The following is a 17,214-nucleotide window of genomic DNA, read 5'->3' as shown; positions in this document are numbered from 1 at the left end:
AATACAACCAGGAGTTCTTGGCTTCTCTAGCCAATACTGCTGAAGTAGCATGGGTCATGCCTCTGTGAGGAACTAGGAAGGCATTGGACAGTCTTAGACATCCATCTGAAATCATTCATTCTTGAGTTTCTTATTTGGCACTTCTGTTGTAAACTTAAGAAATTTAGCAAGGACAAATCTTTGAACCCTAACTACCTTTTGCAGTCTGGGCCAGCCCACTTAATAAAAGGAAAAATCATATGTGTCTTTAAGTATGTATGTATATTGAAGATCCCTCGTGTGGCACTGCAGGTATGTGTATGTGTGTATATATGTTTTGTAAATGTACTTGTGTAGCACTCCTAGTTTCTTTTGAATTACCTTAGGCATGTATTCTTTATCACAGATTGATTCATCTAAATAAGATTGATCCCCATGCTCCGAATGAAATGCTGTATGGACGAATGGGCTACATCTATGCACTGCTTTTTGTGAATAAGCACTTTGGAGAGGAAAAGATTCCTCAAAGTCATATTCAGCAGGTACAGGATTTTGTAGGACCCCACTTACTGTCTGCTTGCACTATTGTTTTTATTTTCTCAGTAGCTGGAATCTGTATCTTAACCTCAAAAAGTCACACCTAACAAAGAACCAATAGCTTCTTCCTGCGTGCTGTCATAAGCAAGTTAGGGAGTGAGTCTAAGAAGTCCAGCCGGCTCTATTGGAGAGTTTACATACCCTTTCAGAAGAAAAACAATGCCAGATTTCTACTAGATGCCGGAAGGAATTATCCTCTCCTTTAACAGGTGATGGAAGCAGTGGTTATGCACTGTGGAGTCGTTTTCAACTCATAGCGACCCTGCACAGGGTTTCTGAGGCTGTAAATCTTTATGGAAGCAGAAAGCCTCATCTTTCTCCTGCAAAACAGCTGGTAGTTTTGAACTTCTGACCTTGAGCTTATTAGCAGCCCAACTCGTAACCACTATGCTACCAGAGCTTCCCTTAACAGGTGCAGGGTTCAAATGGTCCAAACCCTCCCTCTTTCAGGCAGAATACAGTTGCATCCATTCTCTGAGTGCAGAATTAAACTGTGCCATCCATCACTGTGAATTGGTATCTAATTCATCGTATTCCTTATAGAAAAACGTTCCTTACCTCCACTGGGAAGTTTTGTTTTCTAATTCTCTCATTCATTATTTGTGTCGGTTTCCTCCCTGTAGATTTGTGAGACAATTTTAACCTCTGGAGAAAACCTGGCTAGAAAGAGAAATTTCACAGCAAAGACACCACTGATGTATGAATGGTACCAGGAATATTACGTGGGGGCTGCTCATGGCCTAGCAGGAATTTATTACTTCCTGATGCAGGTAAGGAGTGATTAGGGTGAAACTTTGAAATGTGCTTCCTGAGTATACTGTCTTGGTGAAAAGATAAATGTTCCAGCTCTGTTTTATTTTCTCTGCCAACCCCTGCATCACTCTCCTTATTGTAACCATCCTAGATAAACAGCAGTCAGAGTTCCCAATGTGAATTTTAAAGTGTATATACATAAAAGGCACAGTGCTTGGAGATGACATTTAATTTGTAGCCAACCATACTTAGCTACCTAGAGGCTTTTGTGCAAACTGAAAATACTTTGACCTAGAATTCTATAAGAAATGCCTCCAGCCCTTCTTTTCTTCTCTCTCAGCAAATGTTTTGAATTGAGAATATTTTTCCTCATTATACAGCACATCCCACTGAAACATATTCCAGGAGTGAAAACAAAATCAATAGAAAGCAAATGAGCGCAGGTTCTTCAAGCTGGCTTAGAGGGCAAGGCTGAGGGAGCTTTAGTGAATTTTGTGTAACTTACCTGAAAAATAGCTGAATTTGCTATACCAACAACTCCTAGGATCTAATACTATTGAGAGACACCAACCAAAGTTGGGTAGGCTAAGGACAGAAAGAATTTGCCACAACAAACATAACTTGGCATGGTGGGTCATAAGAGAGCTTCTTATAAGAACATCATTTTAAGAAGCTAACTAAGTTCTTTAAGGAGAAATTGTTACTTAGAACAAGAATTCACAGGAGAGGTCAAGATGGTAGCTTAGTCAGCACACCACCCTGTCCTTGCACAACGAACACCTGAGAAACCAAGTAAAATAGAGGAAGATGACAAACAACGAAGCCTGAACATCAGATGGAAGGCTAAAAATTAGAAACAAACACCACCCACCACCACTGACCACATGAAGAAACTGAAGGAACGCAGCAAACAAGTAGTGATACTGAGTGGAGGAGTTCTTTTGGCAGCTGCACCAGCTCAGCCTGGGCATCCTGAGACAAAGCCAGTGGTACCCGGGAAGTAGCACAGGAAGGTTTCACAGCATTCCCAGTAAGAGAGAAACTGTAGACACACCCAGAGGAAGCAAGATGAGTGGAACATCCTCTGGACCTAAGAAGGGGAAGCACAGGAAGGAGGACAAGAGTTCCAGGGATCCTGGTGTTCACAGAATAGGGAGAGAGCCAGGGTCCAGAGGGAGTGGCAGGCCCTGACCATTAGGGGGGCTGACACACAAGAAGCAATAGGTTCAGAGTGTAAACCAAGGCCCCAGACCCAGCTGGACTTCAGGCAGCACCTCCCCTTACTCTCACTTGGTTGGCAGCACACCCACTTGCCCATCACTCCCTCTGACTTAGTAATGAACAGCAGTTACCAGCTCACTTGCCCGCCAGTTACCACCTCCCTCAGACGCCCCTCACAAGCCAGCAAGCAGCAGCAACTGTGCACTTATCCACTTAGCACCCACCTAGTTCCCCCACCAGACAGAAGGCTGCACACCCCTGCAGGTTCACACACTCATTTCCCACTGCCCAACCCTGTGGGTGGTATTACCCATGCTCCTTCACACTCACACACCAACCAACCTCCCCAGCCCATCACCCACCCCTCCAAATCAACTAGATGGAGAGCATATTCCTAAGCTCCTGGGAGCCCACCATCTACCCTTCTCCCCTCAGAGCACTCATTCACACTCCCCTGCCCACAACTGCTCAGCTTGGCCTTAACCCTCTCTGGACAACCAGTGAGCAGAGCCCTGTGCTCACACTGCCTGCCAGCAGCTGCACCACCCATCCGAAGGGATTGAGTGCTCTGATGCAGCCTGACTGGCAACCAGTATAGCGTGTCTGCACTGCCCACCTGGACTTATCAAAATAAAACAGTAGCAAGACAAAGCAAGCAGACATACAGTCATAAGACCTTACTACCTCAGAAATAGCAGGCAATATCAAATCATACGAAGCAGAACAAGGTGGCTCAAGCTAATTACCAAAATAAGGGCCACACAATCTTCTGGCAAGGAATTTAGAAGAACTCCATGAGGCATCTCCAGCAGACCAAGAAAATACCAAAGTAAACAGACAAAACTAGAAGAATTCAAGAAAGCAATATAAGAACAATATGACAAAATCAATAATTAGAAACCATACAGAAATAGTAACTAGAAATCCAGAGTATGAACAGTAAAATTTCAAAATAAAGAACTCAGTGGAAAGACATAGAAGTATAATTAAATTCAATGGAAAACAAAATCAGCAAAATAGTTGATAAATCCCTTGGCACCAATTTCTTTGAGGAATAAATAAAAAAAGAATGAATCACTGAAACATATCATAATCAGACTTTCCAAAATAAAGACAAAGAAAGAATCCTGAGAGCAACTCAGGATTTCTCTGGAGAAACCATGTAGGCAAGAAGGCAATGAGACGACATATATAAAACTCTGAAAATAAAAAACTACCATCTAAGAAGTATCTATCCAGAAGATTGTCTCTCAAATATAGTGGTAAAGCTAGGATGTTCCATATCAACAGAAATGATGGGACTTTATAAAAACCAAACCAACCTGACAAGAAATATTAAACGGAGCCTTTTGGACAGAGAATCAACAGCATCAGACAACAGCCTGAGATTAACATACAGGACAACATCAGCCAGATGCTAACTCAGATAAAGAGTTCTCAAAATGAAAAGCTACAAGACTGAAAACAGGGAAGCAGAGATGTCAATCTTTAAATGACAACTTCCAAACACAAAAGGAGGGGGAAATGGTGAAGTTGTGTGGAACTTTCATATAGAAAGGAAGTCAAGGCACTTTCAAGAAAGAAAAGATTTTTAAACTTGGAAATATAAAGGTAAATTATAGGGTAACCACAAAGAAAATACCTGCTCATCAGAATAAAAAAGAAAAAAATCATGAAGTCTCAGTAAACACAAAATCAGTATCATCAAAGGAAATGAAAATTCATAAGCAAAATGAACACAGAAGATTAAACAGAATAAAGAAAGTATCCACATCACACATGCACACAAAAACAAAATGACAGCAGTAAATCTCTATCAATAATCCCACTAAGTGTTAAATGATTTAAATGCAGCAATCAAGAGAAAGAGAGTGGCAGAATGGATTTTAAAAATAACTTATCTGTATGATCAATATGTTGTATACAAGACACACATGTTAAACACAAAGATAGAAGAAAGTTAAAAAGAAAAAGAAAAACATATCAAGCAAATGGCCATCACAAAGGAACAAGCATGACATTATTAATTTCTGATAAACTGCTTTAAGGCAAAAACCAGCATAAGAAACAAGGAAGCTTCTATAGGTTCATGTAAAAATTCTGTTAGGTGACAATTCCATTTTTCTGTGAACTTTTTGAAGTTTCCTTAAATAATGACTAAAAGGTCAATCAAGCAAAAGAACATACCCATAATAGATATGCACCCTTAGAATGAATAATTCAAACTTTAATAGAATTGAAAAGAGAAATTCACAATTGCCACAATTACAGTTGTTATTGTTGTTAAATGCTGTTGAGTCAGTTCTAATTCATAGCAACCCAGTAATGTTTCCGAGGCTGTAAATATAAGGAGCTCTGGTAGCGTAGTGCTTATGAATCGGGTTGCGAACCTCAGGGACAGCAGTTTGAAACTACCAGCTGTTCCGCGGGAGAAAGATGAGGCTTTCTGCTCCCGTAAAGATTTATAGCCTCGGAAACCCTATGCAGGGTCGCTGTGAGTTGGAACTGACTCCACAGCACATAACAACAATAACAAATATTTGCAGGAGCAGAAAGCCTCATCTCTCTCCCATGGAGCAGCTGGTGGGCTGGAACCACTGACCTTGGGGTTCACAGTCCAGAACTTATCCTCTAGAGTCATTGAGCTGCCGTGTAATTATAGTGGCAGTGTTCTTTCAGGTCCGTTTTAAATCTTAGCAACCGTGTAAACCTTTACTTAGCAGAAAATCTCATCTTTCTCCCTAGGATTGGCTGTTGGATTTGAACTTACTGACCTTACTGTTAGCAGCGCAACACCTAACCCAGTATGCACCAGAACTCCTTCCTAATTATAGTGGGTGGTGGTGGTGGTAGTTGTGTGCCACTGAGTTGGCTCCGACTCATTATTAATTTGAGGCTGTAAATCTTTATGGGAGCAGAAAGCCTTGTCTTTCTCTCACGGAGCAACAGGTAGATTTGGACTGCTGACCTTGCAGTTAACAGGTCCACTAGTAATCCACTACACTATTAAGGCTCCTTCATAAGTACAGTTGTTGTGAAGTGCTGTTGAATTGATTCCAATGCAGAGTGACCCTGTATGGTGAGTTTGAACCTTGCAGTTCAAAAGACGTTGCAGTCTGATGCATTCACCCAAAGCGCCACACCAGGACCCATAATTATAGTGGTGGTGGTGGTTACATGCCGTGGAGTCGGTTCTGACTCATAGCCACCCTGTACAGGGTTGGAGACTTTAATACACTACTCTTGATAAAGGACAGAACGAGTAGAAAAAAACTAAGCAAAGAAGAGAGAAGAGCTAAACATTACAATCAACCATTTTGGTCTCAAAAACATATAGAACACTCCACCCAGCAACAGCACAATATATATTCTTTATTAAAAAATGGGAGGAGGTATGCTGGGGGTGGACGAATGGAACTGGGGAACAAATGAGGATGTGGGGAGAGTGCTGAAACATTGTAGGGGTTATATCCAGTGTCACAAAGCAATTCCTGTGTGAATTATTGATTGGAAAACGAATTCACTTTGTAAACTTCTACCTAAAGCACAAGAAAAGAGGAAGAATGCAATTCATGGCAAGAAAAAGTCCATTTTAATGGCAGCAGAACACAATTTGGAAAAAAGAAACATGTTTGATTAGTATATTCATCATGAAAGCGTGCCTATCCTCTACTACCAGCTGGTTTAGTAACTAGCTATAAAAATAATCAATGACAGTCCTCCTGGCTAATGTTAACAATGACAGTAAAGCTGAAACCATCCAGGTTGTTCTGCTGTTGGATGGAAAGTCACACTTGGAGTGTTAGTGTCAGTAAGAGACCAGTGTCTTCATTCTCCACTTCTCAAGTAGATAGTTTTACTGAAGAGGGCTTTTGACAATTCAGACTTGAATTTCTTCCGTTTTCTTGCGCATTGCTTCAATGTCTCATATTTCATAAAGTAAAGGTGGTTTCTTCAGTATTGATGAAAGGAGAGTTTCTGTCTTAAGTTTCCAGGTGAGTTGGAGTCACCCCGGTAAGTGGCCGGGCAGCCTCATTGGCCTCTCCGTAAAATAGGTCATCAGGAGCTGTCTTTTCCTCCCATCTCTTTATTCACTGTAACAAGGAATCTGAAAACCCAAGTCCTGATTTTTCCATTTGCATTTTATTATCTATATGAAATGACTTTCTTTATAGTCCCGAAAGTCTACTAGAGTAGGCACCTCTGCATCTATGTGGACTTCTGGTATGGTGCTGTAGGATCCACACTGGACTGCAGAGCTGCTCCTTAGAAATCCTCTACAGGGTCACTCTGAGTCAGAAATGACTCAGTGGCACGTAACAACAATCACAACATGTGTCTATGTAAAATAAAACAATATTCTTTTTAGACCAGGTTGGATAATTCCTGCAAGCCTGAGGAAAATCCACTCATTCTACTCTAATTTTTAAATTAAGCCTGAACTGTATTCTTTGGGTAAAGAATTTAGTGCACATTCAGTACCTGTACAAATCACCAGTATCTGAGCTCTCTGTACATGCCACTGTCCACCCCTCTCTGTCCTCTTCCATGGAAACATCAACTACCACTGTTTTCAGTAGAATAATGAAGGCTGTGTTTAGTTTACCTCATGCTTTCTGACCCTAAAGCTTGCTTTCAATATTGAAACCTTACCAGTGACTCAGGAAGATCATTTAGTATATGCATGGAGATAAAAACAAATAATGAAAAGTAACATTATACATCAGCAGGTCCCAAGGATTAACTTCACTAAATTTTCATTTGTCCCATTATTTGAAACTGCAAAATGAAACCTCAAACCATGGAAATGAAACATTTAGGTGAAGAAATTGGATGAAATCTGATAGCTCTTAGTGGCTTCCAATTCCTTTTGGTCATGCTTTCTGCTGTGTCCAAGACTCATCCCTGAGGCCTAAGAAGGCCTATGTGCTTCAAAACTAGTAACCCTTTCTCTTTTTAGCCCAGCCTTCAGGTGAGCCAAGCCAAGTTACAGAGTTTGGTGAAGCCCAGCATAGATTACGTCTGCCAGCTGAAATTCCCGTCTGGTAATTACCCTCCATGCGTGGATGACAGTCGGGATCTGCTTGTCCATTGGTGCCACGGAGCTCCTGGAGTAATCTACATGTTGATCCAGGCCTATAAGGTAGTGTGTGTGTTCTCACTGTAGAAATAAACTGGAAAATGTAATACAGCTGTGTAAAATTATTCTGATAGCATAATTCTGAAAGGAGCAATAAATAAATCACTTGTTGGGCCTAAGATCATGTTGGTAAATGGATTCTAATTCATTTTACAGTATCCATCTATACCAAAAGTGGACATTATTTCATTAAATAGTAAAATACTTCATTGTTCATTGACATGTAAGAGTAGCCAAGGGTATAACAACTATGTCTGAGCCAAGAGATTTTTTTTTTTTTTATTGTGAATTATGTAGCTTTACATGGGAGAACATCAGTTTTACATTCATCCTATCGTATTTCGTTTCATTGCAATGATCACAATACCCTCCATGCATCATCAAATAACCAAAGGCCTGCTCACCCCCACCCCCAGCCATCAGCACACAGCCCCCTCCATCCCTGAGTCCAGTGTCCCCAGCTGCTCCATCTGTCCACATCATTGCCTCTGTCTCTAAGATGTATTTTAAAATATGTCAAAAGCTCAATTAAAAATGAAAAATCAGATTTTTTGATACCTAAGGTATAGAATCTATAAATGACAAATCTACAGATTGGATATATGCACTGGAATTTGATAGCCTAAATAAAGTTTTAGTGTGTCAAAGTCTACATTTCAGAAACTTGAAGATAATAAAAACACTGTCAAAAACTGAGGAAGGACTCCTAAGCCCATGGACAAGGACCTAGCCATGGGGGCTAGAGCTGAGCGTGAAGCATCCAGCTGATATGAAGTGAGGGGAAACGTACAAGAATGCCCAAACTTGCAGATAGTACCCACTTGACCTAGCTTTGATGGCTTGATCAGAACTCAACTCAAGGAAGATAAATTTGATAAGGAAGCAAGTGTACATTGGCTACCTAAAATGTGTGTGTTGGGGGTGAGGGAGGGAAGAGAGAGGCTATAAAGGCATGAAGTGGCTGACTTACAAGTTTTCAAGAGGGAGTTTAGTTTCAGAGTGTGTACAGAAAGGTAGAATCCCCACTGAATAGTTTTCATCTTGTCTAGATGAGTCTGATGAAAGGAGCTGGGGATAAGATTCATTTGATTCACTAGTGAGTAATTGTTATCGTGACTAATTGCAATGGTCACAACTGTAAAGGTAAAATTTGTATAGCATAAAGAGAGAGTAGTTAATCTTATAGTCCAGGAAGAGAGGACCCTAGTACTATCAAGGGAAAAGAGCACTAGTGGAATGTGGTACCCTATCCAGATAAGCAGCGACAACAGAAATGGAGGCAGAGATGAGGACTCCAGACTTATGGAAAGAGAAAGGTTGTGTGCTGGGGACCAGGAGGTAGGCTTGTAGAATGTGCCCTTTGTTTGTTTAAATGATTATGTATTCCTGAATGTTTTTGTGTACATCCGAAAAAAAAAAAAAGAATAGAAGCAAATACTGTTAAATGATGATGCATGGAGGGGATTATAATCATTGCAATGAAATGAAATAAGACAGGATGAGTGCAAAACCAATGTTCTTCCATGTAAACTATCACTCAATTCACAAATAAAAGCTTAAAAAAATAAAAATAAAAAACAGTGAGATATAGAGACAGAGATGCTGTTTGTTGGAAAGTACTGTTTAGTTAGCTCATACAAAACAGAGTAAAACAGTGCCCTGTCCTCAAAAACAACTTAAGTAAGGAGCTGATGGGTCTGATCAGACTGTCAAACCCATTAATTCCAACAGGTGCTAGCTATAATAAAAGTTAAACTGCTGTATTTACTTTGAAGGATGTTGTTGTAGACGCTGTGGAGTCAGTTCCAACTTATAACAATCCTGTGCATCATACTTCCTGCTCCAGCCCCATCCTCACAATTGTTATGTTTGTGCCCATTGTTGCTGCCTTTGTGTTAGTTCATCTTGTTGAGGGTCGTCTTCTTTATCACTAACCTCCCACTTTTCCAAACATGATGTCCTTCTCCAGGGATTGGTCCCTCCTGATAATATGTCCAAAGTCTGAGAGATGACGTCTTGCCATCCTCCCTTCTAAGGAGCATTCTGGCTGGACTTCTTCAAAGACAAATTGATTTGTTTATTCTTCTGGCAGTCCATGTGATTTTCAGTATTCTTTGCCAACACCGTAATTCAAATGCATTGGTTCTTTTACGCTCTTCCTTATTCATTGTTCAACTTTCACATGCATATGAGGTTATTGAAAATACCATGGCTTGGGTCAGGTACACCTTAGTCCTCAAACTGGCATCTTTGCCCTTGAATACTTTAAAGAGGTCTTGCACAGCAGATTTGCCAAATGCAATATATAGGTTGATTTCTTAACTGCTGCTTCCATAAGCATTGATTGTGGATCCGAGCAAACTGAAGTTTTTGACAATTGCTATCTTTTTCCATTTATCATGATGTTATTTATTGGTCTGGTTATGAGGGGTTTTGTTTTCTTTACATTGAAGTTCAGTTCATACAAAGGCTATTTTCTCTGATCTTCATCAGTAAGCACTTGTAAGCCCTCTTTGCTTCCAGCAAGCAAGATTGTATCATCTGCATATTGCACATTATTCATAAGTCTTCCTCCAATCCAAGCAAAATGAAATGTTCACGAACTTCCATCTTTTCTCCATTTATTATGATGTTTATTATTCCCATGGTGAGGATTTTTCTTTTCTTTATATTGAAGTACAATCCATTCTGAGGGCTCTCATCTTAGGACTTCATCCGTAAGTATTTTAAGTCCTCTTCACTTTTAGCAAGGTTGTATCAACTGTCTATTACAGGTTACTAATGAGTCTTCCTTCAATCCTGATGCCATATTCTTCATATAATACAGTTTCTCAGATTATTTACTTAGCATAGAGATTGAATAAGTATGGAGAAAGGATACAATCATGATGTCCAACTTCCCTGATTTTAAACCATTCCGTATTTAGGATATAGTTGTTGTTAAGTGTCATCGAGTATGTTCTGACTCATAGCGACTCTGTTTAAGGTTTCTGAAGAGTGACTACTGGGTTGCAACCGCCAACTTTGCGGTAAGAAGCCCAGTGCTTATCCTACAGCACATCAGGTAGGTATTAAAAATTTGCACTCAAGAGAATATATCTCCAAAGAACAAACAAGATGGCAGATTGGGTAGAATTGCAGTGAGGAGCTCCGTCAGCAACAACACAGAATACCGGACCAGGCAGGCTCAGGAGATGGTGCTAGGACTCTGAACCACATATAAAGGAATATTTAGAAGATTGGAAGGCTTACAGCTTGGAGAATTTATAGCAGAAGCAAGAAATCCATTGCTTTCTAATTCAAGACACTCAGCTGCTCCCCAAGATGCCATCTTGGGAGAGACCAAGCAGGGAAGAATCAGAGCAGCCACAGACGCCTAACAGAACCGTCAAGATAAAGGTGTGGATAATAATCTGGTTTTTTTGTATCTGTTCATTAGTCTCTCACTGTCTGTGCACCTCCATTCTGGTGACCAGAGGGTGTATCTGAGGCAGTGGACACCCTCACCCCACCCCCAGAGTGTTCTACTATGCATGCACACAGACCTCCTCAAAATGTAAAGTGACAGTTTCCACTTAAAACCAAATGGCAATGCAAAACAGCCACAGCCGGCCCTGAACTGTTTATCACTAGGAAAAAGGCCTGAATGGGGATTGTAAAGCGGGACAGGAAGACTAAAAGGGAAATAGGCCAAAAATTAAATCCTGAGTTATGTCACAGTGACCAACAGTGGCATCTTGAAATTTCTCAGAAAGAACAGTGAAAAGGGAAGCCCATCTCATGATCATATCTACTTGGAAGCAATTAGAAAGCATAAAAAATGCAAAAATACACACCCATGTAAGTATTAAGGCCACAGATAATTCCTGAATATGCCCAAGAAACAGAAATAGATGACCATATCAGCACATGTCCAGAAACAAGATAAAGTGACTGAGGCAAATGAGGTGGAAATAGACCTACACTCCATGCTGGAAGATGGGCAGGCTTTAGAAATGCCTGAGAAGAAATTCAGAAGAATGAATGATTATAAAATGTATCAAAACACTATACAATGGAGCTGAGAAGAATAAGGAAGAAGTCAGGAAAGTGCTACAGGAACAATCAGATAAGATAGATACAGCATTGGAAACAATTCAAAACCTACAGAAAGAGGTCCAAACAATTAATAATAGAATATCAAAAATGGATAATATGCTGAAAGGGCAAAGGAGTAGAATTGAAGAGGTAGAAGCCAGAACTAGTGAGCTAGAAGATAAATCTCTCAACACTACTAAGATAGACGAGCAAGCACTAAAAAGGATAAAAAAATCTGAAGAAGGCCTAAGATTCATGTTGGACAGCATTAAGAGGCATAACTTAAGAATTACCGGCATTTCAGAACAGGAAGAATCACACAAGTCCACAGAGGAGATAGTTGAAGAGCTGCTGGAAGAAAATTTCCCTCCCAAAAAGTGAAAAGATAAGCATTCAGGATACTCAGTGAAGCCCAGGAAGGACAGACTCTAAAAGACAATCACCATACATATAATAATCAAACTCCCCAAAATCTAAGATAAAGATAGAATACTAAAAGCAGTTAGGGAAAAGAGAAGTGTAACATACAAAGGCAAGCAAATCAGATTAAGCTTGGATCTCTCAACAGAAAGCACGCAGGCAAAACGGCAATAGGGAGACATATATAAAACCCTGAAAGAAAAATATTGCCAACCAAGAATCCTGTACCCAGCAAAGCTGTCAATGAAATATGATGGAGTAATCAAAACATTCCAGGATAAACAGAAGCTGAGGGATTTTGCCAAAGCCAACCCTGCTATTAAAAACATCCTAAAGGATGTTCTGTGGACTGAGAAGCAACAAGAAAGAACCCACAACAACCAGAGAATGACGTGCGTGGCAGCATCACCCTGAACTCAATTGACAAATGGAAGAGTCAAGAACAGAATAAAATGATAAGAACAGAGGATCTGGGAAGTCAGTCTTTGATCAAAACAATTACAGTGTGAAAGAAGGTAAACACAGAGGAACAGAGATCCAGGTGGTAAGAAGATCAGGTAGATTACAGGATAAAATAGACTATGTTAAATAGAGGGAAGAGTTAATGGAACATAAGGTAACCACAACAATGGGGTTGGTGGCAGCAATACAAAAACGGGGAGGATGCGGAAGAACAAGATAGATAAGGGAACACTGAGACAGGTTTGCATGGACTAAGTTGGACCAGAGGTAAATGGTAATGCATGCTCAACCTTGGAACAACAGGGCTCTGTGATACAGGTATCTAGGCATAGTTTGAAGAGGGGAAATAATACTAATATGCTTGACTGTCTTATGAATGTTGGTTTCCCTTGCCTACTATTGTAAAATAGATACTGGAGTGGGATAGAAAGGAATGCTGGGAAACATGATTATAGAAAACTTGTAAGCCTGTCTTCAGCCTATAACTGATTGTTGTTGTTGTTATGTGTGTGGAGTTGGTTTCCGAGGCTGTAAATCTTTACAGGAGCAGAAAGCCTCATCTTTCTCCCATGGAACAGCTGGTAGTTTAGAACTGCTGACCGTGAGGTTTGCAGTCCAATTCGTAACCATTACTCTACCAGAGCTCCTTTATAACTGATTGGAGCACCTAAAAAGGGTTCTAGAACTTGCCCAGTGAAATAGGCCTCTTGCAAAGCCTTTGTAGAGTATAGGACATTAGGTTGAATCCTGACCCCCAACCAGAACCTTATGAGATGGGACATTCCCACTAGGAAGGACAAGCAGACCAGCCTGAAACAGCTAGAGCAACAGAAGATACATCTTCAAAGAAAGATCATCAGGAAAATCCCAAAACAAAAGCAAGCTTTTCACCAGGGAGCCATCAAGGCAAACAATCAAGTTCCTTCAGGACATACTCCTCTCTAAGACTAAAACTCAAAGCGAACACATGAACAGGCATGTAAGCTTGCTGGCGACCACATTGGTCTACTGGTGAGTGGAAGAGGGGAAAAGGCAGCAATGAAGAAATGGGCTGAATTCAACCACAGTCCATTGACTCCCATTGACTTGGAGATGAGAGAGAGAAGAGGAAGGGCTGGTTGCTCCAAAGTGTGGTGAGACCTGGGGACACTTGAGCCCATGGACAAGGACATAGCCACAAAGAGCTAGAGTTGAGAGTGAAGCATCCAGCTGATATGAAGTAAGGGGAGATGCACAAGAACACCCAAAGTTGCAGACAGTACCCATCTGACCTAACCTCAATGACGTGATAATCAGAACTCGACTAGAGGAAGATTACAAAAAAAAAAAAAAAAAATTGATAAAGGAAACAAGGGTAAATTGCTACAATTTGATGAACCTGACCTATATTTATGGAAATAATAACTCTAAATACCAACAGAGAGGGAAGGAGTCTTCACATCAAGTATCAGTGCTGTCCCCTCTGTACACAAGGTAGATAGGGATGGGCAACTTAGGCGTTGGCTACCTAAAATGAGGGGGTGATACAGGCATGAAGTGACTGGCTTACAAGGTTTCAAGAGGGAGTTTAAGAGTATGGGGGTGCGAAGAAAGTCCCCACTGAATAGTTTTGTTTAGATGGGTCTGGTGAAAAGAGACGAGGATAAAATTTATTTGATTCAATATTGAATAATTGTTATCATGACTAATTCCGACTATCAAAATTGTAAAGGTAGAAGTTTTGTAACAAAACCAAGGGAGTGGTTACTCTTACAGTATAGAAACAGAGGACCATCAAGGGAGAAGCGCACAAGCAGAATGCGGGACCTTATTCAGAAAAGCAGCCACGCCAGAGACAGAGGCAGAGATGGGGTCATAGAGAGGGGGAGCGGCTGAGGACTCTAGATTCATAGAAAGAGAGGGACTCAGAGCTGGTGGTCAGGAGGCAAATTTTCAGAATGTGCCCTTTGGAGGTGTAAATTATTATATATGCCTGAGTGGGGTTTTTTTGTTTTTGTTTTTTTTTTAAAGCTAAAGTGAATAGAAAGAAATACTGTTAACTGATGGTACATGGAGGGGATTATAATCATTGTATTGAAATAAGGTGTATGAATGATTTTTTTAATGTAAAACAACTGATGATCTGCCCTGTAACCTTTCACTCAATCCACAGTAAAAACCTTAAAAAAAAAAAAAAAAAAGTGCCCAATTTACAAATCATAACCTAAAGGAAAAAAAAAACGAATATATCTCCAGTCTTTGATCAAGATTTTGAAGTCAACAAAAGGTGTTATCTCTGTTTTTCTGACAAAGTACAGTGTTTTATAATCCGTCTGCACATCAATAAATGAAAGTTTCTTCTCCAGTTTGTGAAGAAACTTCCTAGTGAAGGACATTCTGGTTACCAAAGAAGGTAACCCGTGTTCTTTGTCAAGTGATTAGTGATAACAAGTTGTTTGTTAAATAATGCTGCTTCATTAGTGATGCTCACATGCACAAACACACATACATACATGAAATTTATACTAGAGAGACAAGGCCAGGACCAATTACTGAAAAAGGAAAAGAAAACTAGTGAATTTAGAAATTTGTCACCACTGAATAGCTTTATAAGGAGCTCTGGTAGCATAGTGGTTACAAATCGGGCTGCTAACCTCGGGGTCATCAGTTTGAAATACCAACTGTTCCATGGGAGAAAGATGAGGCTTTCTGCTCCTGTAAAGATTTACAGCCTTGGAAATCCTGTACAGGGTCGCTATGAGTCGGAATTGACTTCACGGCACATAGCAACACCACCATATAGCTCTATGCCACTAAATTGCTCATCCTCTCTTGCCAAGCCACTTTCCTCTATCCACCCCATTTTTACCATAGCCTTTACTTATTCCTCAGGAAAGAATGTTCATAGAACTTTGTTTCAAATTCCTTAAAACAGAACAGAATGTTCCTTCCCCTGCAGGTGTTCAAAGAAGAACGGTATCTCCACGACGCCTGCCAGTGTGCTGACGTGATCTGGCAATATGGGTTGCTGAAGAAAGGATACGGCCTGTGCCACGGGGCCGCGGGAAATGCCTACGCCTTCCTGACGCTGTACAACCTCACACAGGACATGAAGTACCTGTACAGAGCCTGTAAGGTAGGCTCCAGAGCTGCCAACAAGAATTCTCTTCTTGGGAGGTTGTGAAAAGGCTCTCTTGACTGCTTCATCTAGTTGATTTATTTTTTAAACCATGAGTCTGTAGATAAACCATTATTTAAGGGGATAAAAAGCCTTCCAAAACCATTCAGTTGAATTAACTTCTTTGTTTTTAAGGACATAATTAGACCCAGCACTCTTCCAGTTATGGAAGGAAAACCAAGAAAGATGGAGGATGATCTTGTTTCTTTCTGTCTGATAACTTGGAGCTAGGTGGCCCACGGAGCTCGTTAAAGTTCTTCCAAGTTGCATAGTCTCTCTCAGACCATATGTTTCTCTGCATTTACTCTTTTTATCTGTGTGAACTTTTGAAAATGTTTGGAAGAAATCACTGCAGTGGTTTAACTTGGCCTCCTTTTCAGTTTGCTGACTGGTGCTTAGATTATGGAGAACACGGATGCAGAACACCAGACACCCCCTTCTCCCTCTTTGAAGGTACTCTTCACTCCTTACTTATTTGCCTTCAAATGTTAGTATCTACTCGGTACATAGTATACTTGAATTTTGTCATCAAATTAATTTTATAGCCATTTCTTAAGCTTCTTTATTTCCTAAATGTAGTCAATCTTTAAAAGTAGTTAGCCCCTATACCACCACAGACTAACTAGTAGTCATTGCTACTTATGGAGCCAGGCACATGCTGAGCATTTGCTGATGCTTCATGATCATGATCGTCTCAGCAAAAACATACACACATTATTACCCTGATGTTGCAGAGGATGAGCCTGAGAGTCAGAGGTAAGTGACCCATGGTGAGGGAGCTCACATATGGTAATGGCCGGGCTGTGACTTTTGAACTATTGGGTTCCACTCTGCTTCCTACCTCCTGCTGAATAAAGAGGATGGGCGTCTCAGGAGTGATTTGTTCTAATGTAGAACTGCAGCGCATATAAATAGGTAGATAGTATACATAAATCATTGCCTTTAGCATTACATTGTTGATACTGAAAAGTTGGAGCCATCCTATCTGGTGTAATAAGTTTTCCCTCTTTCCCTTTCTTCAGGAATGGCTGGAACAATCTATTTCCTGTCGGACCTGCTAGTCCCCATGAAAGCCAAATTCCCTGCGTTTGAACTCTAAAAGAAAAGCATGCACCCTGCAAGTCTCTGCATGACCCTCTCTTGTGTATTCAAACCTGGGCTAAGTGCTTTCATTGCTTTAAATTGAAACATGGGGTCAAACTGTGTATTTGATTGAGTTTATTTTTTTTCTGAACTTGCCCTTAGTTCACTTCCTTTTCTTTACCATTTGCTTTTCTTTAAAAGTACCCAAGGAAATATTTTAACTTTAGGTGAAGCTAAATGTAGTGAAAGAGAAATATATGCGTCTTAATGGGATGTTGCCCTCCACCTCTTCTGTTCAGTATTTGTCTTCCTCCCAACAGGAGGT

General features: G+C 40.4%; 1 protein-coding gene across 1 annotated transcript in view; it reads left to right on the top strand.

Moving 5' to 3' along the window:
* Window positions 1-16,905, top strand: part of LANCL1 (LanC lantibiotic synthetase component C-like 1 (bacterial)) — a 44,998-nt gene extending 28,093 nt beyond the window's left edge. The window contains exons 5-10 of the mRNA XM_006872743.1: window positions 386-521; window positions 1,200-1,346; window positions 7,511-7,693; window positions 15,588-15,764; window positions 16,187-16,259; window positions 16,829-16,905. Coding sequence (XP_006872805.1) covers window positions 386-521; window positions 1,200-1,346; window positions 7,511-7,693; window positions 15,588-15,764; window positions 16,187-16,259; window positions 16,829-16,905 — 793 coding nt within the window. The remainder of the gene's footprint in view (window positions 1-385; window positions 522-1,199; window positions 1,347-7,510; window positions 7,694-15,587; window positions 15,765-16,186; window positions 16,260-16,828) is intronic.
* The last annotated feature ends 309 nt before the right edge of the window (window positions 16,906-17,214 follow it).

Source organism: Chrysochloris asiatica, unplaced genomic scaffold, assembly GCF_000296735.1.
Source record: "Chrysochloris asiatica unplaced genomic scaffold, ChrAsi1.0 scaffold00212, whole genome shotgun sequence".
Lineage (NCBI taxonomy): Eukaryota > Metazoa > Chordata > Mammalia > Afrosoricida > Chrysochloridae > Chrysochloris > Chrysochloris asiatica.
Note: the sequence above shows the minus strand (reverse complement) of the source record. Positions and strands in the feature narration are given on the sequence as shown.